A 27,435-nucleotide genomic window follows, 5' to 3' on the forward strand; every position below is an offset into this window, starting at 1 on the left:
AAGGCTACTGAGCCACAGTTCCACTTCTGTTTTTTTTTTGTGGTTAATTGAAGATAAGAGTCTCAAGGACTTTCCTGCTCAGGCTGGCTTTGAACTATGGACCTCAGATCTCACCTTCCTGAGTAGCTAGAATTAAGACATGAACCACTGGCACCTGCACCTTTTGAAATCCCTGGATCTGATCCAGGATTGCGCATTTACATATAATATCTCTTTGGTTTCTTAATTTGGGACAGTTCATAGGTCTTCATTTGTGTGTAATGACTTGCATGTTTTGGAGAGGTGTAAGCTAGGTACTGAGCATTGGTGAATATGTCTTGTGTTTCAAAGGGGGGGAGAGAGAAAAAGAGAGAGAAAGAGAGAGGGAGAGAGATCACAGATAGCTTCTCTGTCTCCTGTTCTTGAAACAATATCTCCATGGTAGGAGGGGAGTTAACTGCCTTTTCTTGCTTATCTCCTGTTTTCAGCTTACAAGTCTAGTACTTTTGGTATTGGTTTAATATAATTTTGCCTGCCTCCTATGTCCTGCCTCATTCCTTCCTGAGAGATGGGTTCCTCTCAAATCTTCAGAAGATGATGAGAGGTTGGTGGTCTCTTTTTGTCACTGCTTTGAGCTGTCAAGTGTCATAGGCCTTACTTCTGGAGAATCATGGAGCTCAAACCCTAACTCTCCTGGGAGAGTGAGATTCTGGTGCCAGGTCAAAAAATCCAGCAGTTATGCTGTTTTGTCCATGGTAACACCATGACGTGAGGGCTAGATCCCTGGATCAGCATCACTTGGTGTGTGATGGCTTTAGTCTTCAGTTTTAGTAGAATTAGCCCATAAACCCTATCATCTTGTTGTATAACCTGCAATCTGCTGAATTTTAGAATCTAACTCAATTTGACAAATACTCATAAGAAGAAAAAACTATCTTCAAGGAGCCTGAGTACAAATTCTCCAAGGAGGATCAGACCTTGTTAGAGTCAACTCCTGGTTAAGGCTGTCCAGTTTCTGTTACCAGATGATCACCAGATGATGGATGAAGGGGGTTTCCTCAACTTCAAAGTTTCCACCCCAAACCACAGGACTTTGAAAGATCTATGCATGAGCATTTCAGGATGTCTTCTAGAAAGGAGAGTCTCACAAGGTGCAAGTTTTAGCAAGGATTTTAGTAGAACAGAAGAAAATAAAGAGAAATGGGAAAAGAAATAATTTCCTGCTCCTCACACAGGAAATGAGAGCATCTTTACTGGAGAACCTTGGGAGTGTCTTCAGTGTACCTTACCTGGAAGAATGTTGGTTCTGCACCTGTAGTGGCGATCTCTTTGATTTAATTGCTTCAGGTGATTCTACTAGGTTGCTTTAGGGTAAAGTTACTGTATTTTACTTTGTAGTAAGAACATTGAGGTAGGTATTTTGAGACAGTGTAAAGATCCTATTTCTTAATGCTCTTCACTAATTTTATCATTGGTTGCTGTCTGACAGTTTTTGCTATAGTGACTGTGTGATACTCAAATGGTGTCAAATGGTGACTTTCTTGCCCTTCTTAATCAAGATTTTATGTCGAGTTCTTTTTCCTACCCTGTTTTGTTTATATTGATCTGGGTTCATGGTTTATTTAAAAGATGATGACATGCTACTACTATCATTGCTCTGTTGCTTAGACTGTCAAGGTGAAGAGTTTTAAGGTAACAGGTATTTTAGCTTGATGGTGGCATGCTGAAGGCAGTGATTTGGTGCAGACGGAAAAGATGATTACGATAATCTGATGTCCACAACACTAGATGAAGTCTTCGCTTTATACTTCATTTCACATGAGCAGTTTGTGCTTAATGTCCTGCCAAATTTAGCTACCTAAATGCAATAAATCTAAGATTCTTCCCTTGGGGTATCTATACCAGGACATTCTTCCTGTGTGTGATACATTAGTGCACTTTTTTTTTTTTCTTTTTGGTCGGTCATGGGGCCTGAACTCTGGGCCTGACACTGTCTCTTAACTCTTAAGCTCAAAGCTAGCATTTCTACCACTTGAGCTACAGCATCACTTCTGGCTTTTTCTGCTTATATGGTGCTAAGGAATTGAACCCAGGGCCTCATACATGCAAGGCAAGCATTCTACCACTGAGCCACCTTCCCAGTCCATTAGTGTACAATTTGATGAGTGTTCTTCATAAAGCATATTACCTATGTCACAATAATGGTAATCAGAATCAGATTTTTTCATGCTAGCCTAACTTTGTTTTGGCTCATGAGCTTGCAATTTTCTCAATTTATTGCATTTTATTGTATGAATATGGTAACTGTAAAATTGGCCAAACATTGTCACAATTTCCTCAGTGTCTTACCTGTTTTTAGGTCTTGGTGAATGGGATATTCATTGAAAAATAGGATCTCAGCCAGGAGCCAGTGGCTCACGTTTGTAATCCTCACTATTCAGGAGGCTGAGATCTGAGGATTGAGGTTCAAAGCCAGCCTGGGCAGGAAAGCTAGTGAAACTCAAAAAGGCTGGAAGTATAGCTGTGGCTCAAGTGGTAGAGCTTTAGCCTTGAGTAGAAAAAGCTGAGGGACAGTGCCCAGGCCCTGAGTTCAAGCACCAGGACTGGGGGAAAATTTTTTTTAAAAAGGCGGGGGGGGTGGGGAGGTGCTGGGAAGGTGGCTCAGTGGTAGAGTGCTTGCCTCACATGCATGAGGGCCTGGGTTTGATTCCTCAGTATCACGTAAACAGAAAAAACCAGAAGTGGCACTGTGGCTCAAGTGGTAGAGTACTCACCTTGAGCTGAAGAGCTGAGGGACAGTGCCCAGGCCCAGAGTTCAAGCCCCACGACTAACAACAACAACAAAAAAGAAAAGAAAAGAAAAGAAAAATAGGACCTTAAACTTTCTTTTATGAATAGTTTTAAGTAAAACTATTCTCATAAAACTATTCTCAGGTTCCCCCCTTCCCCCCCCCCCCCACAATGGTAATTTAGAAAGTCTAGGTACTGGTGGCTTAGGCCTGTTATCCTAGCTTCTCAGGAAGCTGAGCAATGAGGATTAAGATTTGAAGCCAGCCTGGGCAGGAAAAAAATTTTTTTTGGTTGGTTGTGGGGCTTGAACACTGGGCCTGGATGCTGTCCCTCAGCTCTGCAGCCTCAGGCGAGTGCTCTACCCCTTGAGCCATGGCGCCCTAATGGTGTTCTGGTGGTTATTGGAGATAAGAGTCTCAAGGACTTTCCTGCCTGGGTTGGCTTTGAACCATGATCCTCAGATCTCGGCCTCCCTGAGTAGCTAGGATTACAGGCATTAGCCACCAGCATGCCCAGCTCATGAGACGTGTGTGTGCGTGTGTGTTGGTTCTGGGGTTTGAACTCAGACTCTGAGCACTGACCCTGAGATTTTGGGCTAAAGGATATCACTTGAACCACAGCCCCACTTCCAGCTTTTTAGTTTAATTTATTGTTTTATTTTGGTGCCTAATTGGAGATGAAAGTCTAATTTCCCTGTTTGGGCTGATCTCAGCCTTCAGAGCAGCTAGGATTATAAGCACAAATCACTAGTATATGGCCATCATTATTATTTTTTTGTTGGTCATGGGGCCTGAACTCTGGGCCTGGATGCTGTCCTTCAGCTCTTCAGCTCAAGGTGAGCACTGTACCACTTGAGCCACAGTGCCACTTCTGGCTTTTTCAGCTTATGTGATCCAGAGGAATTGAACCCAGGGCTTCATTCGTTCAAGGCAAGCACTCTACCACTGAGCCACCTTCCCAGTTAATTTTTAATTAATGAAATACTGATGTAATTCCAGGTAGACATGAAAGGTGGTGTACATCAGTCAGACCAGTTCTGAATTTATAGGCTTGTTTGATGGATGTAAAATAAAATACATAATTAAATGTAATTATTTTATCATGGGATTATAGGTAGTAATTTAATGCTAAGTTATATCTTTGATAAGTTTTGTGTCCTTGAAGTTCGATGTCTGGTTTATTAAAAAATGTTATCATTCGCCCAGCACTGGTGGCTCATGCCTATCATCTGAGCTACTCAGGAGTCTTCTAAGGATCACGGTTCAAAGTAGTCCAGGCAGGAAAGTCCATGAAACTGTTATTTCTAATTAAGCACCAAAATAAAAATATTAAGAAGCTAGAAGTGGAGCTGTGGCCCAAGTGGTAGAGCTCTAGTATTAAGCAAAAAAGCTGAGTGGTAGCATCCAGGTCCTGAGTTCAAGCCCCAGGACTGGCGCACATACACGTATACACACAAAATGTCTATCTGTTTAAATATATTGGTCCAATTGATAAAATTTACTTTTGTGTTATATTTGTGTGTCAGTATTAACATGTAAGTTTTTCAAAGTGAGCTTTTATTCTTGTGTAAGTAATCTTATACAAGTAACTAAAAAATGGGGGCTGGGAAGGTGGCTCAGTGGTAGAGAGCATGCCTTGCATGCCAGAGGCCCTGGGTTTGGTTCCTCAGCACCACATAAGCAAAAAGAAAAAAGCCGGAAGTTGCGCTGTGGCTCAAGTAGTAGAGCGCTAGCCTTGAGCTGAATGCTGAGGGACAGCGCCCAGGCCCAGAGTTCAGGCCCCATGACCGGAACCAAAAAAACAAAAAAACAAACAAGTAACTAAAAAATGTTAAAATTTCACAACCTGCTTCCAAATGGTTTGGTGAAGCATGAAGTTCTAGTTTTAACCTGGTTTACATACTGTCACTCTAAATCTATCAGAAGATTAGGTAGATATTCAGATAAAATTAAATTAAAAATTGAGCATTTCAATTAAATTCGGAACATCATAACCTCAATATCTATGATTGCTCTCAGCAAGGTATGAACACATATTATGTATTGTTTCTAGTAATTCTAAAAATGAAGAAAACACCAGAATGGAATGCGACTGTTTTACTGATGTCGAACAAAACTTAGGATAATCCATAACTACCTCATAATTTTCTTCAAGGGATTGCATCTTAAGTTACTGACATTTGAAATTGGACTTCTGTTGCTTATTTGCAGTTATCTATCTGCCTGTCTTTATCCATCTGTCTATGTCTGGAGGAGAGATTTAGAATCCTGAATGTGCTCTTAGACATAAAGTCTGTTTGCCAGCAGAGTAGCCTAAACTTCAGTGTCTATGTATGATGAGAGACTTCATAGGAAAAAATGTTAAAACTTTGACCTGAGACTTTCCTGCTCCAGTAAAGGCCTGTGTAAAAATTGGGCAGATCACTGGTGCTAGGGGTGTGTTGGGGTGCTGGTGTGCACTGCTGGCCCGTGGGCAGTCTGTTGTGATTGCTTATGTTTTGTGCTGCCTTCTGCAAGTCAGGCTTCAGGCTTGACTTAAAGGGCTTGGCTATTAAACTTGAAGTTTGTGTATTTCCAAAGCACTTCTTTCAACACTTTTTACAAGGTACTAAAGTGTAAATAAAGCCCAGCCCACTAAAGTTTAATGCCCTGTACAGATTCTTAATTACAGATTGAGTTTATGGTCCTTTTACTAATTGTAATACTTTCAAAAAGGGGAAAACATTTGGCTGGGAGGCAAAGGGCCATTTTAATTTCTTGGTGTGTGTGTTTGAGGAAGCTGGAAATCAGGGATATGTAGCATGAATACACTAAGTACAGTGAAGGGAAGAATCATTTACTTAGACCTTTGGCTCTTGGTGCTGCCCCTCCCCCAGCTTCTGGACATGTAATTGGCCAACATGTGAAGCATAAGCATTAATATTGTAAAAACTAAGAGGTCCTTTGAGAACTGTATTCTCTGAGCTTAAGTATTTGTTGAGGTCATAGATAATTTTTTTTGCATGTAATCACATTGATTAGGATTGTCATGATAGGAGACATAATTTTAACATTGTTACTACTTTTTTCTTTTTTAAAATATCATTTTATTAAGGTTTGTACAGAGGGGTCACCATTTCATAAATCAGGCAGTAAGTACATTTCTCTTTTTGGAACATGTCACCTCTTCCTTCCCTTTCCCCTACTTTCCCCTCCCATTCTTATACACAGGTTATGTAGTTCATTTTCCACATAGGATTCCACATACGTTCCACAATGAACATTGCGTTTATTCACCGTTCCTCTTTCTTTCTGCGTTCCCCTTTGCTCCCTCTAAAAATAAACCCCAAAAGCAAGAAAAAACACCACCATTACTTTTTATTTTTGAGACAAAGTCTCACTATGTAGCCCAAGCGGACTTGTTGACTAGCCAGCCTCCTGGCACAGCTTCCTGAGAGCTGGGATTAGAGACATGTTCTACCATGCTTGGCCCCCAGATACTGTGCTTTTAAGTTTATCTAAATCCTAAAAGGCTTGGGAGAAAGTAGTACAATTTCATAATGATCCTTGGCAACTTTCCACTTACAAACTTCCAAAGCTCTGCTATGGATAAAGGCCACATTTATTTTATAATAAGGACAAATCAAGCTGGGCATAGGTGGCTCATGACTCTAATCTTAGCTACTCAGGAGGATGAGATCTGAGATCTGAGTTCAAAGCCAGTCTGGGCAGGAAATTCCATAAGACTCATCTCCATTTAACCACCAGAAAACCAGAAGTGGTGCTATGATTAAGTGGTAGTGTACTAACCTTGAATGAAAGAGCTCAGGGACAGTGCTCAGGCCCCAAACTCAAGCTTCACGACTAGAAAAAAAAAAAGCGCTAATGTGGAGCTATTCCTATGTAGCAATTTTAACAGTTTAATCATTATAAAATACCTTTTATGTGGAAAATAAATACTAAATTAAAAACTGCCTCTTGATTTTCAAGTGACTGGCAAAAATTTAAAACAATTTCTCTTTGAATAGCAAGCATACTAAGTTTTATATTAGCTCTATCCAATTGAAACATGAAATATTCATAATCTAACTTTCTAGTAGCCACATTAAGAATTAAAAAGAAGACTGTGAGCTGGGAAGGTGGCTCAGTGGTAGAGCGCTTGCCTCGCATGCATGAGGCCCTGGGTTCGATTCCTCAGCACCACATAAGCAGAAAAAAAAAACTGGAGGTGGCACTGTGGCTCAAGCAGTAGAGCGCTAGCCTTGAACTGAAGAGCTGAGGGACAGCGCCCAGGCCCAGAGTTCAAGCCCCATGACCAGCAACAACAACAAAAAAGAAGACTGATGGGTGCTGGTGGCTCATGCCTGTAATCAATCCTAGCTACTCAGGAGGCTGAGATCTGAGGATCATGGTTCAAAGCCAGCCCAGGCAGGAAAGTTTGTGAGACTCTCATCTCCAATTAACCACCAGAAAACTGGAAGTGGCGCTGTGGCTCAAATGGTAGAGTGCTAGCCTTGAGCTGAAAAGCACAGGGACAATGCTCAAGCCCCACGACTGACCAAAAAAAAAAAATCAATTTTCATATTTTATAAAACTCAATATATCTAAAATATTAATCATTTAACTTGAAAACAGCATAATAAATTATTGAGGTATTCATTTTTTGGTATCTTGTCTTCAAAACCTACTGTGATGTTTATACTTACAGAGCAATTCATTTGGACCGATTGTATTTCAAGTACTCAGTTGAATATGGACATCTTTGAAAATCACTTAAAATCAGGTTGAGTTTTGGCTAGACATGGTGGCCTGGCCTGTGATCCCACCCCTGGGAGACTGAGGCAAGAAGGTGGTGACTCTGAGGCCAACTTGGCCTACCCAGGGGAGACCCAATGCAACTCTTATTTGAGTATTGTTGGGAAAAAATAGTGCTTAGAAATTAGTTTTGTCTATAAAATGTGCAGGAATGATTGATGATGATGATGATTTTGGTTGGTCACTGAGCTTGAAGTGGACACTGTCCCTGAGCTTTTTTGCTCAAGGCTAATGCTCTAACCACTTTGAGCCACAGCTCCACTTCTGGTTTTCTGGTGTTTGGAGTTAAGTCTCCCAGACTTACTGTGTGGGCTGACTTTGAATCTTGAGTTTTAGATCTCAGCTTCCTGAGTAGCTAGGATTATAGGTGCGGGCCACCAGTGCTCAGCGAGGAATGATTAATTTGAAGTGTCGTTAAGGCATTTTGTGTGTGTGTGTGTGTGTGTGTGTGTGTGTGTGTGTGTGTGTGTCAGGGCCTGTTTGAAGTGTGGTTAAGGGTGTGTGTGTGTGCGTGTGTGTGTGTGTGTCAGGGCCTGAGCACTGTCTCTTAGCTTTCTCTCTCAAAGCTGGAGCTACCAGTGCCCAGCGAGGAATGATTAATTTGAAGTGTGGTTAAGTGTGTGTGTGTGTGTGTGTTTGTGTGTGTGTAGTCAGGGCCTGAGCACTGTCTCTTAGCTTTCTCTCTCAAAGCTGGAGCTACCACTGGAGTCACAACTTCACTTGTGGTGTTTTTGGTGGTCAATTAAAGAGTCTCAAAAGACTTTACTGCCTCAGCTGCCTTCAAGCCATGATCCTCAAGTCTCAGCCTCCTGAGTAGTTAGGATTACTGGCACCTGGCTTCAAACATTTTCTGTCAAGAGGTGAATATGTAGTTGAGAGGTAGAAGGCTAGCTTTCTAAGGTCCTGGATTCAAGACCCAGGAATGCCCGAACACCAACTGACCAATCACAATTTTTGTAGTCAAGTCTTTCATTTACTTGAGGTTTAGCATCCTACTTTTCAATAATGATGTGCAGTTCAGTGTTAGACTTTGGAAAGCGACATTTTAGACTCATAATTGCTGATGCTTTTATTTTTTATTTATTTTATTTTATTTTTTGTCGGTCATGGGGCTTGAGCTCTGGGCCTGAGTGCTGTCCCTCAGCTGTTCAGCTCAAGGCTAGCACTCTACCACTTGAGCTACAGCGTCACTTCCTGATGCTTTTATTTAAATAATTTTCTCTGGTGTTCACCTGCATGTGCTGAGCTTTATAGGCATGTACCACTGTGCCCTGTAAGTTATTTATTTTGTGTCTGTGCTGGGTCTTGAACTCAGGTCCTGAGCTTTCTGTGCTCAAGGCTGGAGCTCAACTACTTGAGCCTCAGCTCCACTTCTGGCTTTTTTTGTTGTTCTTGTTGGTCATGGGGCTTGAGTGCTGTCCCTGAGCTCTTTTGCTCAAGGCTAAAGCTCTGCCACTTTGAGTCACAGCTCTACTTCCTTTTTTTTGGTTTTCTGGTGGTTAATTGGAGCTAAAGGTCTCATGGACTTTCCTGCCTGGGCTGACTTTGAATCATGATCTTCAGATCTCAGCCTCTTGAGTAACTAGGATTAAAGGATGAGCCACTGGCACCCATAATTTTTCATAATTAGTAGAGTTTATTTTTTAAACATAAAGCTAAAAAAAGTTGAAAATTGCTCATGATTCTACTAGCCAGAGCTTGGTGTCATCATTATTTAATGTTGTGTTTCTCCCCCTTATTTTTGTGTGAGTACATGTGTGAGTATGTATGTGTGTACATACACACTTTCTTTTCTTGCTTGGAGATTCTGTGGAAGAACACATTTTATAATGAGGCGCTTGATGTTCTATTTGTGCTCTGCATTCAATGAGTCATGTAAAGATATGTCCTTATTAACTCACATTTATAACATGCATAAGATTTTATTGTAAACATTATAGTGTATTTTGCAAATCTCTCCCCCTTCCCCTCCTTTTTTTTTTTTTTTGTAGTACTAGGGTTTGAATTTGGGACCTCCTACTTGCTGTGTAAAGTGCTCTTGAATTGAGCCCCATCTCCAGCTCTGTTTTTCACTGATTACTTTTAGGATAGGGTTTCCTGGGCACACTGCTGGGCCAAGAACAATTTACTTTAGGCTTCTCATCATTGCAGGAATGACCCCTCCATTGACATAGTCTCTGACTCTTCTGCCCAGGCTGGTCTGAAACTGTGACCTAATTTCAGCCTCTCAAGTAGTTTACCATGATAGGCACAGGCCACAGTGCCCAGCTATGAACTAGGAAGGGGGTCTTAGGAACTTTTCTACCTGGTCTGGCCTTGAACCATGATCCTCCCAATCTCATCCTCCTGTAAGTAGCTAATTAGAGGTGTAGGCCATTGGTTCCTAGCTAACAAATCCCTTTTTCTTGCCTCTTTTTTTCCCCCAATTTTCTCCCTCATCTACAAATATAAAGCTAAGCCTTGAGCATAAGGAAATGATAGAAGGAAGAAAAATCCTTAAATGACATCTTTTGTTGAGAATTTGATAAGACACTCCCAACTTAGCACTAAGGCAAAGTTATTCTTGGTGACATGGATGAGAATATGATACTGGTCATTTCTCCCACCTTTTATCTACTTGGATTACTGGACTTCAAAAATGGAACTATAATTCTTAACTGTATAACACGTGAAGGGAATAAATGAAAGAATAGGGATAATCATAATGTGACAGTATTAGATTTAGCCAGGCTGAGTAAATTCCTCTTTGGGTATAGATTGCACAGCTGGAATAACATTTTGTAGCCAGGACAAAGTGCTACTAAGAAGTGGGTGGGAGAGGACACACTTTATTGCTCTCAGTCTACATGGTTTGTCTTTATATTTAAAAACAACCTGTCCAGATGTGACCTGGGCCCCATCCCTTTGCATAGTAAAATAAGTTAAAGGGAACAAGTTGCCCATGAGACTTAGTTTTTCTCTTCTTGTTTTTAACTCATGTTAGCAGCATTAGATCACAACTGGAGCCTCAGTGTCTTTTGCTGATTAAGTGTGAAAGCAGGGATTCCCACTTGATGTGTATGTGTTGATAGAAAAAAAGGATGACAGAAATAAGGTAAGGGGAAAAGGGGTTGTTTGATGGAAGGTTCTAAGTAACTCAATACCTTCTACCAAAAAAGCTCACTTGGCTTTTTTGCTCAAGGCTGTTGGTGGCACTCTACCACTTGAGCCAGAGCTTCACTTTGGGCTTTTTACTGGTTAATTGGAGATAAGAGTCTCCAAGATTTGTCTGCTTGGGCTGGTTTTGAACCGCTATCTTGAGATCCTGTTCAGAGATGAATAGCTAGAATTATGGGCTTGAACCACAAGCACCTGGTGAGTTTTTGTAAATAGTTTTTTTGTTATGAAATATATACATCCTATTTATTACTATGTATGTTGCTGGAGGAAGTAAGAAACTTAACTATTGTTGACTTGAACTTTCAGGATTTATAGTGTATTAGAAACAATGTTTACTTTCTTGACTCAAGTATTTATAACCTTAATCCAAAAAAGGTCAGGTGGAAGATGGTAAAAGAAGTGGCAAGTTGATCATGTTTAGTTGTAACTTCTTTGACTGTGTTTAATTGTGTTGGGTTCTAAGTTTCTTGCCTTCTCTGCTTTAGCAGAAGTTGCGTTTTTGGCTGCCTGAGTATATTTTATGTCTTTGGGTTGATTTCTTTCCTTGTGGAGCCTTTTGGAGTAGAGTTAGGAACCAGAAGTAGAAAGGTAAGAGTAGTAGGAAAAACACTAGCTGTATAGAAATGCCAAAATACTAGCTATATAGAAATAATTCTGTTTGTCTAAAATGAAATAATAGAAATGAGTCATTTATTTAAAGGAAATAATTGTTTTGGGGCCAATTCCAATAAGTGAATGTTGAATGTACATTTTATAGGAAACACAGTTAATGGATTTTTATTTTTATTTTGGTCTGTCGTGGGGCCTGAACTCTGGCCCCGGGCACTGTCCTTCAGCAATTCAGCTCAAGGCTAGTGCTCTACCATTTCAGCCACAGTGTCACTTCCGGCTTTTTCTGCTTATGTGGTGCTGAGGAATTGAACCCAGGGCCTCATGCATGTGAGGCAAGTACTCTACCACTGAGCCATCTTCCCACCCCTGGATTTTTTTTCTTTTCTGTGGTGCTGGGGTTTGAACTCTGGGCCTTACTCTTACTAGGCAGGTCCTGTCCCACTTGAACCATGCCTCTCAGCCCTTTATGCTTTTTTGTCTGGGGCCAGCTTTATACCAAAATCCTACTTCTTTCTGCCTTCTAAGGAGCTAGGATTATAGCCAATCTTTGGATTGCTTTTAATGTACAAAAGATATGATCCTATTTAAAGATTTCTTGGAAGCCTCAGTAGTGGATATTTATTTTTGTGATTAATCATCTGCTAGTGGACTTGAACTTTTTAATGTACATTTACATGGGACTTTGGGGAAATTCTTTTGATAGTATATATGTACTTGCCCAAATGAGGCCAGTTGTGGTGAATACCTCATTTTTTAGTACTGTGTTGCCAGTTCTCATGTTGTCAGATGCATGATTAAAATAGATTTATATTTGCATATGTATAGCAAAACTTCTTACCTCATTAGTTGCTTGGGGTAAATATTTACAGTGTTAGTAACGTATGTTAGCTGAAGCCATATACAGCAGCTTGGAAATCTCTGTGTTAGTACTTGTTTTACTTCATTAATGATTATGAGCATAAATTATTTTTAGAAGCTTCCCAAACTACTATCTCATCTGCAAATTCTAACTAGGTGGTGGGTGGTTGGAAAATTTTTTCCCCCCAAATCAAGGCTCTTCTTACCCCTTTTTGGATATACTTATCTCTTGATGATTTGCTTTGTTTCACTGTGTCATAGAGCTGATTTAAGTGACACATCCCTAGCAAGATAGAAGCTTGATCTGCACAGAGTTCGAATCCTAGTAATACACACATGCACACACATGCACACACACACACACACACACACACACACACACACACACACACACACAGTATCTGTCTTTCCTGGTCCATTTTGATTACAAACAGTTTTGGTTTATGAGAACAGTGCCATTATTCTCTTGGTTTTAGAGAGCAGGATGGAGTCATGGTCCAGACTGGGAACCTAGACTATGTTTCTCTGGGTTAATTTCAAAAAAGTTCACAACAGTTGTAATTTTATTTTTGGGGGGGGGTGGTCAGTCGTGGGGATTGAACTCTGGGCCTGGGTGCTGTCCTGAACCCTTCAGCTCAAGATGAGTGCTCTACCACTTGAGCCACAGCACCACTTCTGGTTTTGTGGTGGTTTATTGGAGGTAAGAGTCTCACGGACTTGCCTGCCTGGGCTGCCTTTGAACTATGATCCTCAGATCTCAGCTTCCTGAGTAGTTAGGATTACAGGCGTGAGCCACTGGCACCTGGCTTACAGTTGTAATTTTTAAGTTAAGAAATCTAATTATTCCACTTGAGATGTCAAAGCCAATTGCTAAGTTGGTATTGATAATTTATTGTTACTAATGTCTGCCTTGCCTTACTTGGTTTTGAACTTGAGATCCCCTGCATTGGCCTCCCTACTAATATTTAGGTGCTCTACTGGCATTGTTGTTGTTTTTAATAGTTGACTCTAAATTTCCTTCCCCTTCTAAGGGATTGTTTGGCCTGTGGTATCTGTAGTACAATCTCACATACTCAGTGAGTTATTTCTTTTCCTTCACAAATCCACATGTATATATGTGAGCATTTTAACTGAGGTGAAGAATCTTTAGTGTGTGTGTGTGTGTGTGTACGTGTACGTGTGTACGCGCGCGTGCTGTGGATTCTTGTGGTAGTCTCAAACTAACAAACCCCCTAGGGTATTTTTAAGTGCATGAAGTACATAAGCTTATCAACAGAACAAATCTTACCAAAATGCAGCTAGCAAATTAAAAACTTAGAGAAATATGTCCTTCTTAGCAGAAGTAACAAGTTTTAGCAATACATCTAAACTTAACAGCAATGAGTGTTGATATTTAAATATCGGCAACAACTTAGTGTGGCATGAAAATATCTGATTTATATTCACATAAAAATTTCAAGTGCTATAATTCTGTGTGACTTGATGCCAACAGTTATAATTCAAGAAAGTGTTGAATTTTAGTAAAGGGATAGTGAAAATAAATAAATGTGTAATTCCTCTCCCCCTCCTCCATCCCAGTTCTGCGTTCTCTGAATTCCTCTGGTCCTTGGCTGTGATCTCAGAGTAAAAAACATCTGGACGGAGTCTTTGTGTCTTAGGAGACTTAATTTGAGGAAAGAGAGTTTGAACTTTTAATATAGTCATCTGATGAAATCCCCCCTTCAAATATGCACCAGTTATCATGGCTTTTAAAATATGTCACAACAATCCAATAATGCCAGCTCTCCAAATGGTAGCATTCTGCATTTCGTGATTAACTTTTTTCCTGGAGCTACATTTGGGAGACAGACAGACAGACACACATATGTATATGTGTGTGTATTTGCATTTGTAGTTAATAATAAGATTAGTATTTTAATAGCTCCTAACTTCCATGGGGGAGGGGAGTGGATGGGTTGGGGGTGGCTACTGATGTATGTGTTTTGTTTGGAATGTCTTGTTTCTTAAAATTTTTTAAAATTTTTTTCTACAGGATTCGGAAACTTCAGATCCGAAATATCCCACCTCACTTACAGTGGGAGGTAAGAATTAAGAATTTGTATATTTAAAGTTAAGATCTAATCACTTGACCCTATTTCTAATAGTTTATCCAACGCTTTCTCCCAACTGTTAGAGTTACAACACAAAATCCTTCTCTCATATAGACACACACACACACACACACACACACACACACACACACTTTTCTTTGAATTTTAAGTTGAAATAGTCTTTTTACTTAAGTTGACATAGTGTCTTGAATTGCTGAATTGTCTTTTTCAGTCTAATCCAGACAGGATCTTGTTGGATTTGAATTTTTCTAGTGAGTGTACCAATTATATTTAAATATGAAAATCTCTTTGGCAAGTATTTTTATTTTTATGCTGGGGCTTACACTTAGGGCTTGGCGCTGTACCCTAGCTATTTTTGGCTATCGGCTGCCTTTCTATCAGAGCTCTGTTACTGGCTTTTTTTCTGGTTAATTGTAGATAAGTCTCATTGACTTTCTTGTCTAGGCTGGCTTTGAACTGCAAAGCCTTCCGAATAGCTAGAATTACATTTGTGAGCCATCAGTGCCTGGCTGGCTAGTTTTTAAAAAAACAAATAACCAGCTACTTATATTTTATTCTAAAATGTTGTTCTGCTTCCTTTTGCTCAGATGGTGGCCTGTAGAGATTGTGAATAAATGTAAACTAAGTAGCACAATTGAATAGTTCATGTCAGCAATTTTCCAAGCATAATAATGATGTCATGGTCAGAATCTGGGACACCAGTAGTTGAAGAGATCAGGGAAAATGACTGTAATCTCTTCCAGACCATGAAAGCTGAAGGGTCTTAAATCTACCTTGGAGAAGTGGTACTAGAAAACTCCCAGGCCTTTGTTTTTGTAAACATCACTAGTTTTTTGTTTCAGATTAGTCTTCTAAAGTGACATTTGATGAGCTGCTAAGCCAGAGCCCTCATCAAACTGCAAACTCGATTAAAAGATTTCTTTGATAGTTGAGAGGGATTTGTCTGGATTTAAAAAAAAAGATAATTTTATTGTTATTAAGGGGTTATATGAAAAGGTTACCATTTCATAAGTTACGACTTACCCTCCTTTTGCTTTCCCCCAGTTCCCCTTCCCATCCCTGCCCACACATTTGTATGAAATCATGTGTGTCCACTGGTCACTGCTGGCTTACACCTGTAATCCTGGCTTCTTAGGAGGCTGGCATCTGATCTGCAAATAGCTAGTAATAATACTGGACTGGAGGTGTGGTTCAGGTAGTAGATCTCTAGCTGTGAGAAAAATAAGCTGCAAAAGATCCCAACACCCTGAGCTCAAGCCCTGGTACTGGCATGCATGCGTATGTGTGCGCCATGCACAAACACACAAGCACGTAAAAATGTGGCTAAGAATAGTTTATATAAAGCTATCTTATTAATAGTGTTATTGCATTTTATCTTTGAGGGAAAGTTAATTTTTTGGTATATGCTAAATATTTTTCATATAGTGTCAAAATATACTTTGTTGATGAAAATAGTGACTGAAAGTTTAAACTCGATATGTCCCCATATTTTAAGTTAATATTTGTTTAGGTAATTCAGTAGCTTGGGAAATGAGATCCCAGATCAGTTGTTTGTTCTAAAGATTACTACTTGATTCCCTTATTTTAAGATGAACCATATTATATAGGATTTTATTGGGGGGAGGGGAAGTACTAGGCCTGGAGCTTGAACTCAAGGTCTGGGCACGGTTCCTTAGCTCTTTTTCTGAAAGCTAGTGCTCTACCATTTGAACCACAGCTCTACTTCTGGCTTTTTTTGGTAGTTAATTGGAGATCAGAGTCTCAGACTTTCCTTAGGCTGAACAGTGATCTTCAGATCTCAGCCTCCTGAGTAGCTAGGATACAGGCATGAGCCACTGGCATCTGACCATATTATATAGGACTTTAGATATGATTTAATATGGTAATTCTGTTAAGGAATCATATCTTAATATAAATGTAACTTTTATGAAATGGTGAAATATTAGCAGCCAATTTTTAGGTTAGTAAATGGTTAGAATGTTAGTGTATCTGCCAAAGACTAGTGGCAAGATTCACTCATAATCTCTTTAAGCCAGATGCTAATGGCTCATGCCTGTAAACTGAGGCTGAGATCTGAGGATTGCAGTTCAAAGCTAACCCCAGCAGGAATGTCTGTGAGACTTATTTCCAAGTAACTATTAGAAAAGCCAGAAGTCAGGAAGGACGTTCCTCTTGCACAATACCAAAACTATGAGAAGGAGGACTCTTTTTTTTTTTTTTTTTGGGTTCCGGTCGTGGGGCCTGAACTCTGGGCCTGGGCGCTGTCCCTCAGCTCTTCAGCTTAAGGCTAGCACTCTACCACTTGAGCCACAGCGCCACTTTCCGGCTTTTTTCTTTTTGCTTATGTGGTACTGAGGAATTGAACCCAGGGCCTCATGCATGCAAGGCAAGCACTCTACCACTGAGCCACCTTCCCAGCCCTACATTCACATTCTTATGGCAAATACCTTGGAATAAATTTAACATGTTTAACTTGAAAAAAAAAAAAAAAGAAAAGCCAGAAGTGGAGCTGTGGCTCAAGTGGTAGAGCACTAGTCCTGAACACAACAGTTCAGGGCCAGTGCCCAGCTCCTGAGTCCAAGCCCTAGGACTAGCACACCAAAAAAACAAAAAAACCAAACAAAAACCCAACAACAAAACTCTTCAGTTGTTTCTTTCATTTCCCCTCTTTCTTGGTAAAATTCAGCTAATCTAGTTTTCTTAATTTTCATACTTTTTCCCCTTCTGATAGTTTTTTTTTTTTTGGCCAGTTGTGACAGTTGAATATTGGGCCTGAGTGCTGTCCCCTGAGCCTCTTTTGCTCAAGGCCACCACTTTACCGTTTGAGTCAAAGCTCTATTTCTGACTTTTTCTGTGATTACTTGGAATAAGAGTCTAACTTTCCTGCCTAGGCCAGCTGCAAGCCACCATCTTCAGACCTCTGTCTCCTGAGTAGCTAGAATTACAGGCATGAGTCACTGGCACTGGCTCACATCATCTCAATAAGTATCCCAGCCTGGCCTTGAACTCAATAGCCTCCTGCCTTTGCCTTCTTAGCTCTTGAGATTTCAGATGTGCACGGCCTCACCCAACCCCATAATCTTTTGAGGTATTGTCATGTTGGTGGCGTCTTCATTTTCAAATGGGCAAACATGACACACGTGATTAAGTAAGCAGAAGCCAGGCACTGGTGACTTATGTTTGTAATCCTAACTACTATGGAGGCTGAGATCTGAGGATCAAGTTTTGAAGCCAAATCAGGCAGAAACATAAGATTCTTACCTCCAATTAAGCACCAACCCCCCCCCCAAAAAAAAAACAAAAACAGAAAACCAAACCAGGAAGTGGAGCTGTGGCTCAAGTAGTAGAGCATTACCCTTGAGTAAAATAAAAGCTCAGGGACCAGCACCTGGGGTTGGGGGGGGGTAGGTGCAAAGTGGGGAGATGAGGGGGGATGTAAGCAGAAATAGAAGTTTGAAACTACTTTCAAGCTGTGACTATTTGATTAATTGACATAGAGCAGCAGAAGCAAACTTACTAAAGGTTTCTTAGGGGTATGATGGGCTAATTAGTGTTTCCTTTACTTGAAGATTTGGGTAAGCATTATTTCCCTCTGGAGAAGGGTTTGTATATTTTTTATCTTTGCACTGGGTATGCTGGCCATCTCTTGTGCCAAAGCTTACTGTAGACAGTGATAATTTTGCACTTACAGCTCCAAATTCTCATGATAATGAAAGGCTTAGGCTTTGAATCCACTGATTAATCTTAGGATTATAGACAGTAGAACAACCAGACATTATGTGACTCCTGATTTGTTGGGGTGGGAAACATAACATCCAGACAAAATATTCTTGTTTGAAAAAGAGGTTTGACTAGATTCTGCTTCCATCTATTTTGAGTTGGAAAGCCAAATTAAATGATGCTGTAAAGAAACAGCTAGCCAAATCCAGAATGTGGACATTCCAGAGGATAAATGTTACTGTCTTGGTAGACAAGCAGTGGCATGAAAACAGGGAAGAGGACTTACAGAATAAGACATGAGAAGATAAGAAAGCAAGCACATGCCTACAGTGAGTTATTTGTGATTAGTGTGAACATGTCTGTGAAGAACCACAGATACCTAGAGAAAGAAGCCTTACAGTTTTGTAGAAAACATGGTAGCCTTGAAGCCAGACTTAGAATTGTATCCTAGCTCCATCTACTACCTTCTAGTTTGGGTGGCCTACTTGTGGTCCCTGATCGATATGGTTTACAAAGCAATCCCAGCCTCAGGTTCAGATTTGAGAATCATGGTTCAAAGCCAGCCAGGCAGAAAAGTCTATGAGACTCTTATCTCCAACTAACCATTAAAAACCCTGAAGTGGAACTGTGGCTTAAAGAGGCAGAGTGTCAGCCTGAGCAGAAAAAGCTAAGCAAGAGCATGAAGCCATAAGTTCAAGCCCTAATACAGTCAGTCACACACACACACACACACACACACACACAAAATCTGTGTCATTTTTTTTCTTATCCTTACATGGAAATAATAATTGCTACTTCCTTGCAGATTAAATAGGAAACAGTTGCATGCACATACGTATGTGCCTGTGTGTGTGTGTGTGCGTGTGTGTGTGTGCACGCACACGCGCGCGCGCGTGTGTGTGTGTGCGCGTGTGTGTGTGTGTGTGTGTGTGTGTGCGCGTGTGTCCCTCCAGCCAGGATCACAGAAAACACACCAGGTATTTATCAAGAGCTTTCATATGGAGAATCACCTGTGTGTTACAGGTGTTTTAGAGTAAAATGGGACTGAGAAGTAGTAAATGCAGGAATGCACATTCTGCTGAGTGATGAGAAAGAATAAATTGAGCAGGGTGTTGGTCGTTCACACCTGTAATCCTAGCTACTCAGGAGGCTAAGATCTGAGGAGCCTGGGCAGGAAAGTCTGTAAGACTTTTATCTCCAATTGACCATCACAAAACCAGAAGTAGTGCTGTGGCTCAAATGGAAGAGTGCTTATCTTGAGCTGTAGAGCTCAGGGTCAGCGCCCAGGCCCAGAGTTCAAGCCCCACTACTCCCCCCCCCCAAAAAAAAAAAGAAATAAAAATTGAGGCTATCAGATCATAGGAAACTTTAGAGGAAGAGCCCCAAAGAGCTGAGACTCAAATCTCTGTGCACAGGAGGGCTCCTTGGTTGTGGCCTGAACCTGGGATGGCCGGGAGGCCCAGAGCAGCTAGAGCCTGAATCCAAATGCTGACATGGGGGTGCTGACAGAGGCAGCTGACAACAGGAAAGAACAGAAAGTCTTGTTTCCTCTACTCCAGCCCTCCCCTCTCCAGCCAGTGCCACCTCTTAGCAGAAGCGTAGAGGAACAGCTGAGGAAGGAGGGTCAGAGAACACAGTCCCAGCCCTAGTGCCACAGAGTTTGCAAGGAGATTTGGAAGCGAGCGATTAAGCCCAGCCCAAGTTCCAACTTAGAAATGAAAAGATCATGTTGTCAGCCATTTTCTGTGAAGTTTCTGAACGAGTCACAGAATCTGGGACCATGGTGGAAACATTTACTTTGAGGTCACATTGCAGTGTGGTGTCGTATAAGATCTGTGGCTGGACCATTTGTTTGATACCACTGTTGTGGTATCATATTATTTGTTGTCCATATTCTACTAAAAGATAAAAAAGGGATTCCTCTCAGGTTCTTGGGGTAGTGATATTTTCACACTGTGTATGTGTCAAGCAGGAGTAAAATGACTTGTAACCATTTAGTTTTGGAAGATACTAAAGCATTATGGGTGCCAGATTGGCTGAATATTTTACTTTTTTTTTTTTGGTGGGGGGTAGTGGTGGGTACTAGGGTTTGAACTCAGAGCCTTGTTGTTGGCAGGCAAGTTACTCGGTCACTTGAGCCCTGTTCCCAGGTAGGGTCTAATCCTTTCCTTCCCCACAGCCAGCCTCAGGCCATGATCCTCCTACCTACAACCTACCTCCTAGCTCCTGTGTAGATGGGATTACAGGTATCATGTCCAGGCAAATGTTTTACTCTTAAATATTTGTGCAAATAACAATATGAGGAAACTCACTGTTTGAAGGACCTGCTCTGGAGAATTAAGAAAGTTTGTTCCCCCCCCGCCATTTATGTGGAATGCAGATGGGAAATAGAAAACTTTCCCCCCTTCATCCCTTACCTTCCTTGCTCAGGGGAGTTATATCTGAATGAGGACAGATTTGGACCATCAGGTACTCTGGTGAGGTGTGTGGGTGGGCTGAGTCGAGGGAATCCTGCTTTGAGTGGATAAGGTGTTTGGGGCAGTGATAAAACTCCTAGGATACTACCATACCACCATACTGAATTCCTCACGTAGACCCAATTCTTCTATTTTAAAGAATTCGTAAATGTTATTATAAAGGTGATGGACAGAAGGGTTACAGTTACATGTCAGGTAATGAGTACATTTTTTTTTGGATAATGTCATCCCTTCCTTAGCTGTCTCCAAGTTTTTCCCTCTCATTCCACTTACAAGTTATATAGTTCATTTTCAACAGTGTCCAGTAAGTACCACTGCTGCATTTGTTCACCCTTTGCACCTCCATTTCTGTGTCTCTCCTTACCCCCCAAAGACACATAAATGAACAATCTGAACAAAAAGAAAATAAAAACAGCAAAAAGAAATAAAACCCAAACCTCTTGATCCCATTTCCTGGAGTTCATTTAGATAAATAGCATTTTTTAATGATCAGATGCACCTTTTTGTTCCTCTCCTAAGAATATCCTCCTGTGGTCTCACTGTGGGTGAATACCTACAGTGCTGTATAATTTACTATGTCCCGGTGTATTTTAGATCTAGTTTCTGCATATGAGAGAAAATGTGCTGTTTGTTTCTCTGGGCTTGGCTTACCTCACTTAACATGATTTGTTCTAGGTCCATCCATTTCCCTGTAAATAACAATCTGTGGAATTCCATTGTGTATAGGTACCACATTTTTTAGATCCATTCATCTATTGTAGGGCATCTGGGCTATTTCCATAACTTGGCTATTGTGAATAATGCAGCAATGAACATGGATATACAAGTGTCTTTATGTTATCCTGGCTTGTCATGTTCTGGGTAGATGCTCAGGAGTGGTATGGCTGGGTCACAGGGAAGATCTGTCTATCTATCTATCTATCGCTCTCTCTCTCTCTCTCTCTCTCTATCTATCTATGTATGGAACCTCCAGACTGCTGTCCAGAGTGGTTGTACTAATTTACATTCTTACCAACAGTGCAGTGGGGTTCCCTTCCCCCACATTCCCACCAGCATTTGTTGTTTGAATTCGCAATATTGGCCAATCTAACTGGGATGAGATGGACTCTTGAGTTGTTTTATTTGCATTTCTGTTATGGTAAGAGATGATGAGCATTTCCTCATTTGTTTCTTTGCCATTCTTTCCTCTTCCTCTGAGAAGTCTTTTCTTAGCTCCTTTTCTCATGTAGTGATTGGTTTATTAGCTTTGGGAGGGGTTAGTTTCTTAAGCTCCTTGTATATCTTGGATATCAGTCCTTTGTCTGATGTATTGCTGGTAAAGATCTTTTCCCAGTCTATTGACTGTCTTTCTAGTTTAGTGGCTATGTCCTTCGCTGTGCAGAAACTTTTTATATGATGTCAAGTCTATCTTTGTGCTCCTGGGACTCTTTTCAAAAAGTTTTTGCCTATGCCTATGAGTTCTAGTGTTTTTCCTACTCCTTCCTGCAGTAATTTCAAAGTTTCTGGCCTGATGTTGAGGTCTTTGAAACACTTTGAGTTGATATTTGTGCTTGGTGACAAACAATGACCTCATTTCTTAAATATAAAAATTGTCTTTCTGCATGTGAAAAACAAGCTGCCCAGGTTTTAAATACAAACTCAGAATCTCTTTCTCTGTCTCTCTGTCTCTGTCTCTGTCTCCTTCCCCTCTCTGCTCTCTTCTCTCCCTGCTCTCTTCTCTCTCTCTCCCTGCCCTGCCCTGCCCTGCCTTCTTGTGCCAGTCCTGGGGCTTAAACTCGGGGCACTGTCATTGAGCTATTTGGTTCAAGGCTAGCACTCTACCAACTTGATCCACCACTCCTGTTCAGATTTTCTGGTGGTAAACTAGAGATAAGAGTCTTATAGACTTTCCTGCCCCGGCTGGCTTCAAATTATAATTCTCAGATCTCAGCTTCCTAAGTAGCTAGGATTACAGGTGTGTGCCATTGGTATGTGGCACATCTCTCAGAACTTCTTACCCAAAAGGATTTATATTAAAAAACAGTACCTAAACTGGGTGCTGGTGCTCAGGCCTATAATCTTAGCTACTCAGGAGGCTGAGATCTGAGGCTCATAGTTCAAAGCCAGCCAGGGTAAGAAAGTCCTTGAGGCTCTTCTCCAATTAACCACCAGAAAACTTGCAAGTAGACCTGTGGCTTAAAGTGGCAGAGTGTTAGCCTTTTGCAAAAAAATGCTCAGGGACAGCACTGTGGCCCTGAGTTCAAGTCCCATGACTGACAAAAACAAAACCACCACCATCAACAAAAAAGAGTACCATGGGATGGGAAGGTGGCTCAGTGGTAGAGCGCTTGCCTTGCATGCCTGAGGCCCTGGGTTTGATTCCTCAGCACCACATAAGCAAAAAGAAAAAAGCCGGAAGTGGTGCTGTGGTTCAAGTGGTAGAGTGTTAGCCTTGAGCTGAAGAGCTGAGGGACAGCACCGAGGCCCAGAGTTCAAGCCCCATGACCGGACCCCCGCCCCCCCCCAAAAAAAAAGAGTACCTAAGTTGGGTGCTGGTGGCTCACGCTTGTAGTCCTGGCTTCTCAGGAGGCTGAGATCTGAGGACTGCAGTTTGAAGGAAGCTTGGGCAGCAAAGTCCTTGAGACTCCTCTTCATCTTCTTCGTCAGTCCTGGGGCTTGAACTCAGGACCTGTGCACTGTCCCTGAGCTGCTTTTACTCAAGGCTGGCTAGCACTCTACCATTTTAGCCACAGTACTGCTTCCGGCCTTTTCTGTTTAGGTGGTACTGAGGAATCGAACCCAGGGCTTTATTCATGCTAGGCAAGCGCTCTACCACTAAACCACATTCCTAACCCCTTCCAACTCTTTATCTCAGTAAACTACCAACAATAAAAAGAAAACAAAACAAAAAAATTAAAAAAACAAACCCACAAAAAAAACCCTGGAAGTTGAGCTGTGGCTCAAGTGGTAGAGAGCTAGCTTTTAGCAAAAGCAGCTCAGAGGCAGTGCTCATACCCTTGAGCCTAAACCCCAGAACTAGGGGGAAATAACAGTACCTGCCCTGAAGTGAGAAGTAGGACCCATTAACTGTGTAAATGAAATAGTCCTAAAAGAAAGATAAAGTCTCTCGTTGGGTCAGCTGAGGAAAACAGAGAACATGATGCTTTCGGTGTTCAGTGTTTGGGCAAACAGTCTCAGATATGGTTAGTCATCAGCACCATAAGGATCTACATGCTAATGTGGCCCTTTTGTTGCCCCTGACTAAAATGACTCTATGTTCCTAAAGAAAGATTTGAATCTATGATCTGTGAAAAACTTCTAGAGAATGCATACTGAAAAATCACAATCTTACTTAGAATATCGGGTATCTTTTGATTTATCTCAGTACCTGGGTATCTCATATTTCCTGATCTTACTTGAACAGAAAAATAGAAAAGCAAATATCTTACAGAGAATCTGAAGCAGTTTCCACAGTGTAAGAGCTGATTTTTTTTTTCCCCGAGTGTGTTGTCTTGGGTGATTAAGGAGGCAGAAGCTGTTTCCTGGACTGAATAGTAGATACAGTGCTGTTCTTCATCCTCAAATTGTCTCTGTGCTTCTGACATGCTAGCAGATAAGCTGCTGCTGTTGGACATGCAAAGCAGGTGACCAGTATGCTAAAAATAAAAGACCTAAAGCCGGGCGCTGGTGGCGCAAGCCTGTAATCCTAGCTACTCAGGAGGCTGAGATCTGAGGATCGCGGTTCAAAGCCAGCCTGGGCAGGAGAGACCGTGAGACTCCTAAACCACCAGAAAACCGGAAGTGGCGCTGTAGCTCAAGCGGTAGAGCACTCTCCTTGAGCTGAAGAGCTGAGGGACAGCACCCAGGCCCAGAGTTCAAGCCCCACGACCGACAAAAAAATAAAAATAAAAAGACCTAGCTGCCACTGGTGGCTCACATTGGTAATCTTAACTAACTAGGAAGATGCTTTGAAGATTGAGGTAGGGGATTGAGGTTCAAAGCCAACCCCGACAGAAAGCTCTGAGAGACCCTTATCTCCAATTAATCAGCAAAATGCCAGACTGGAGGCATGGCAAAAAGAATGTGGGAACCTTAGGAAATATTTATTTTCATGTGACAGAAGGCTAGTACTCATAATGGAGAAATTCTATCACACATATTAACTTCAACAGATATTTTTAAAAATCAAATATGTTTATATCAGGTAATGAGTACATTTATTTTTGGACAGTATCACCCGTTCCTTGACATTCTCCCAGTTTCTTAACAAAGTGGTTTCTTAATAAGGATGAGTTGTAGGAGTCAGAATCTTAAGGTTAACAAGGGCTTCTTAAAGCAGTTAACATCTTAGTGAAGTCTGACATTTGGATTTTCTATATGGACTCTGAATATAGGAAGAAAAATTGAACAGAAGAGACCTCCCTTTTAAAGGGATCAAAAAGTAGAAACAAAGAGTATCATTAAAGTAAGGGTTGGAGGTGTGGCTCAGTTGGTAGAATACTAGCCAGTTTTTTTTTTTTGTTTATTTTGGTCGGTTGTGGGGCGTGAACTCTGGGACAGTCTGGGCACTCTTCAGCTCAAGGCTGGGGCTCTACCACTTGAGCTACACTGCCACTTCTGATTTTTTGGTGTTTAATTGAAGATAAGAGTCTCATGAACTTTCTTGCCCGGGCTAGCTTTGAACCGCAATCCTCAGATCTCAGCCTCCTGAGTAGCTAGGATTACAGGCGTGAGCCACTAGCACCCAGCAGTACTAGCCAATTTTGAGTGAAAGCATCAGGTACCAGGTTTGAGTAGGTCTCAGAGCCTGCCCCCCCGCCCAAAAAAAAGTGTTAAGCTAGGCTCTGTTAAAGGGTAGGGGACTAAGGAACTGTTATTTTGAAGAAATAAGAAGTACAAGCAGGGCGCCAGTGGCACAGGCCTGTAATCCTAGCTACTTAGGAGGCTGAAATCTGAGGATCAAGGTTCAAAGCCAGCCCAGGCAGAAAAGTCTGTGAGACTCTTATCTCTAGTAAACCACCAGAAAACCAGAAGTGGCGCTGTGGTTCAAGTGGTAGAGCGCTCGCCTTGAGCTGAAGAGCTGAGGGACAAGCCCTGGCTCAGAGTTCAAGCCCCACGATGACAATGACCACCACCACCACCACGACAACAAAAGGCAGGAAAATGGCGACACCCTGTAATTTTTTTTTTTATTTTGGGTCCAGTCGTGGGGCCTGAACTCTGGGCCTGGGCACTGTCCCTCAGCTCTTCAGCTCAAGGCTAGCACTCTACCACTTGAGCCACAGCGCCACTTCCGGCTTTTTTCTTTTTGCTTATGTGGTGCTGAGGAATCGAACCCAGGGCCTCAGGCATGCAAGGCAAGCGCTCTACCACTGAGCCACCTTCCCAGCCCAAGCCCTGTTATTTTCTGTAGAGAAGAAACAAAACAATGCCATAATACCTATGAAATAGCTCAGAGGCATCTCACTGTGAGCCTTGGGTGAATGGTGAGCCTTGGGTGAATGTGCAGTGAGAACTGGAACGGTTTTGAGGACAGATGGGAGGTAGGTAAATTAGACAGGGGTCATGGTAGGTGGCTGATATGAAGGGCTAGAGATTCATTCTTCTGTACAGTGTTGTTTTTGTTTGTGATATGATGGTCAGCCATTGCTTAATTCATGATGGATACAGGAATTAATGTTAGGTAGAAATCAGGTGAGATAGGCCCATTAAGTATAATGGTTAATACAAAACTAATGAAAGCTGGTGGCTCATGCCTATCATTCTAGCTACTTAGGAGGCTTAGATCTGAGGATCATGAATGATTCAAAGCCAGCTCCAGCAGAAAGTTCTAATCTCCAATTAATCAGCAAAAAGCCAAAAGTGGAGGTGTGATTATGTGATAGAGCACCAGCCTTGAGTAAAAAAGCTAGGAGACAGTACCCAGACCATGAGTTCAATCCCCAATACTGGCACCCCCTGAAAAATTATAATGAAGTACTTTACTTGAACTGAGCAAGAAGTTATGGGAATCAATAATGTAAAATATTAGAATTTAGAACTGGAGGTGTGGCTCAAATGGTAGCATAGTCACTGTGAGTGACAAAAGGTGAGAGACCACAAGGCCTAGAGTTCAAGCCCTGGTGCTGGTTCATACTAATATAGCACAAGACATGATGCATTCATTTCCTGTAATGAAATTACAGGAAATGCTATAATGGAGTATTGCAAATTTACTGGCCTGATGCAACACAAATTAATTTTGTTTCCAGTTTGGAAGCAAAGAGCGTGAAACCAGTAAGGCTGATTCTATGTTAAGAGCAGGTCCTTTCTTTTGCCTTTTCCAGATTCTTATGATTGCTTGTGGTCTTTATCTTCAGTGCGCATTGCCCTGATCTCTGCTTCTGTCATCACCTTACCTTCTTTTCGACTTTGACTCCTCTTCCCCTGTCATTAATCAATCCTACGCAGATAGTTCTTATAATTTTCACAAATCTAGGATCTTAATCACATCTAAGTTCTTGAATGTGAGTAACAGTCAGTAGTTTCAGCAGTTAGGAGAGATGGGATATATTTGGACTCAGAGTACACGGTAGAATCAGAGTAGACAGCACTTAAATGTGGAGTAAATGATAAGGTCACAACCCCAAGAGTGGGGAACCTAATATGGGAAATGTGTGAAGGTAAAGTTCTTCAGAACCTAGAGGGATCACTGTGCAGAACAGATCTTGACATTTTGTTGAGGGTGTAGCATTCCCAGCAGGTAATCAAATAGAATGAGGCACATGTTGGTGTAAGGCCAGTTAACAGCCTGTGCCTTTTGAGACAGCAGAGAAGAGATGCCATTGAGGTGGTGTTGGAGTGTGACTCCTAATCTCATGCTTGACTGTGTCCAGCTGGCAGCATGGTGCTCTCCAGAGGCAGTGCTGTTTTATAGCCTAGCCCCCCTCCCCCTTCTTCTGCCCCCACTCCCTCCTC

General features: G+C 41.5%; 1 protein-coding gene across 2 annotated transcripts in view; it reads left to right on the forward strand.

Annotated features, from left to right (window-relative positions):
• Igf2bp3 (insulin-like growth factor 2 mRNA binding protein 3) overlaps positions 1-27,435 on the forward strand; it is a 117,612-nt gene that overhangs the window by 25,278 nt on the left and 64,899 nt on the right. For both annotated transcript variants that reach the window (XM_013024487.1, XM_013024488.1), the window contains exon 3: positions 14,224-14,272. In XM_013024487.1, coding sequence (XP_012879941.1) covers positions 14,224-14,272 — 49 coding nt within the window. The remainder of the gene's footprint in view (positions 1-14,223; positions 14,273-27,435) is intronic.

This window comes from Dipodomys ordii, unplaced genomic scaffold (genome assembly GCF_000151885.1).
Source record: "Dipodomys ordii isolate 6190 unplaced genomic scaffold, Dord_2.0 Scaffold76, whole genome shotgun sequence".
NCBI classification, from domain to species: Eukaryota; Metazoa; Chordata; class Mammalia; order Rodentia; family Heteromyidae; genus Dipodomys; species Dipodomys ordii.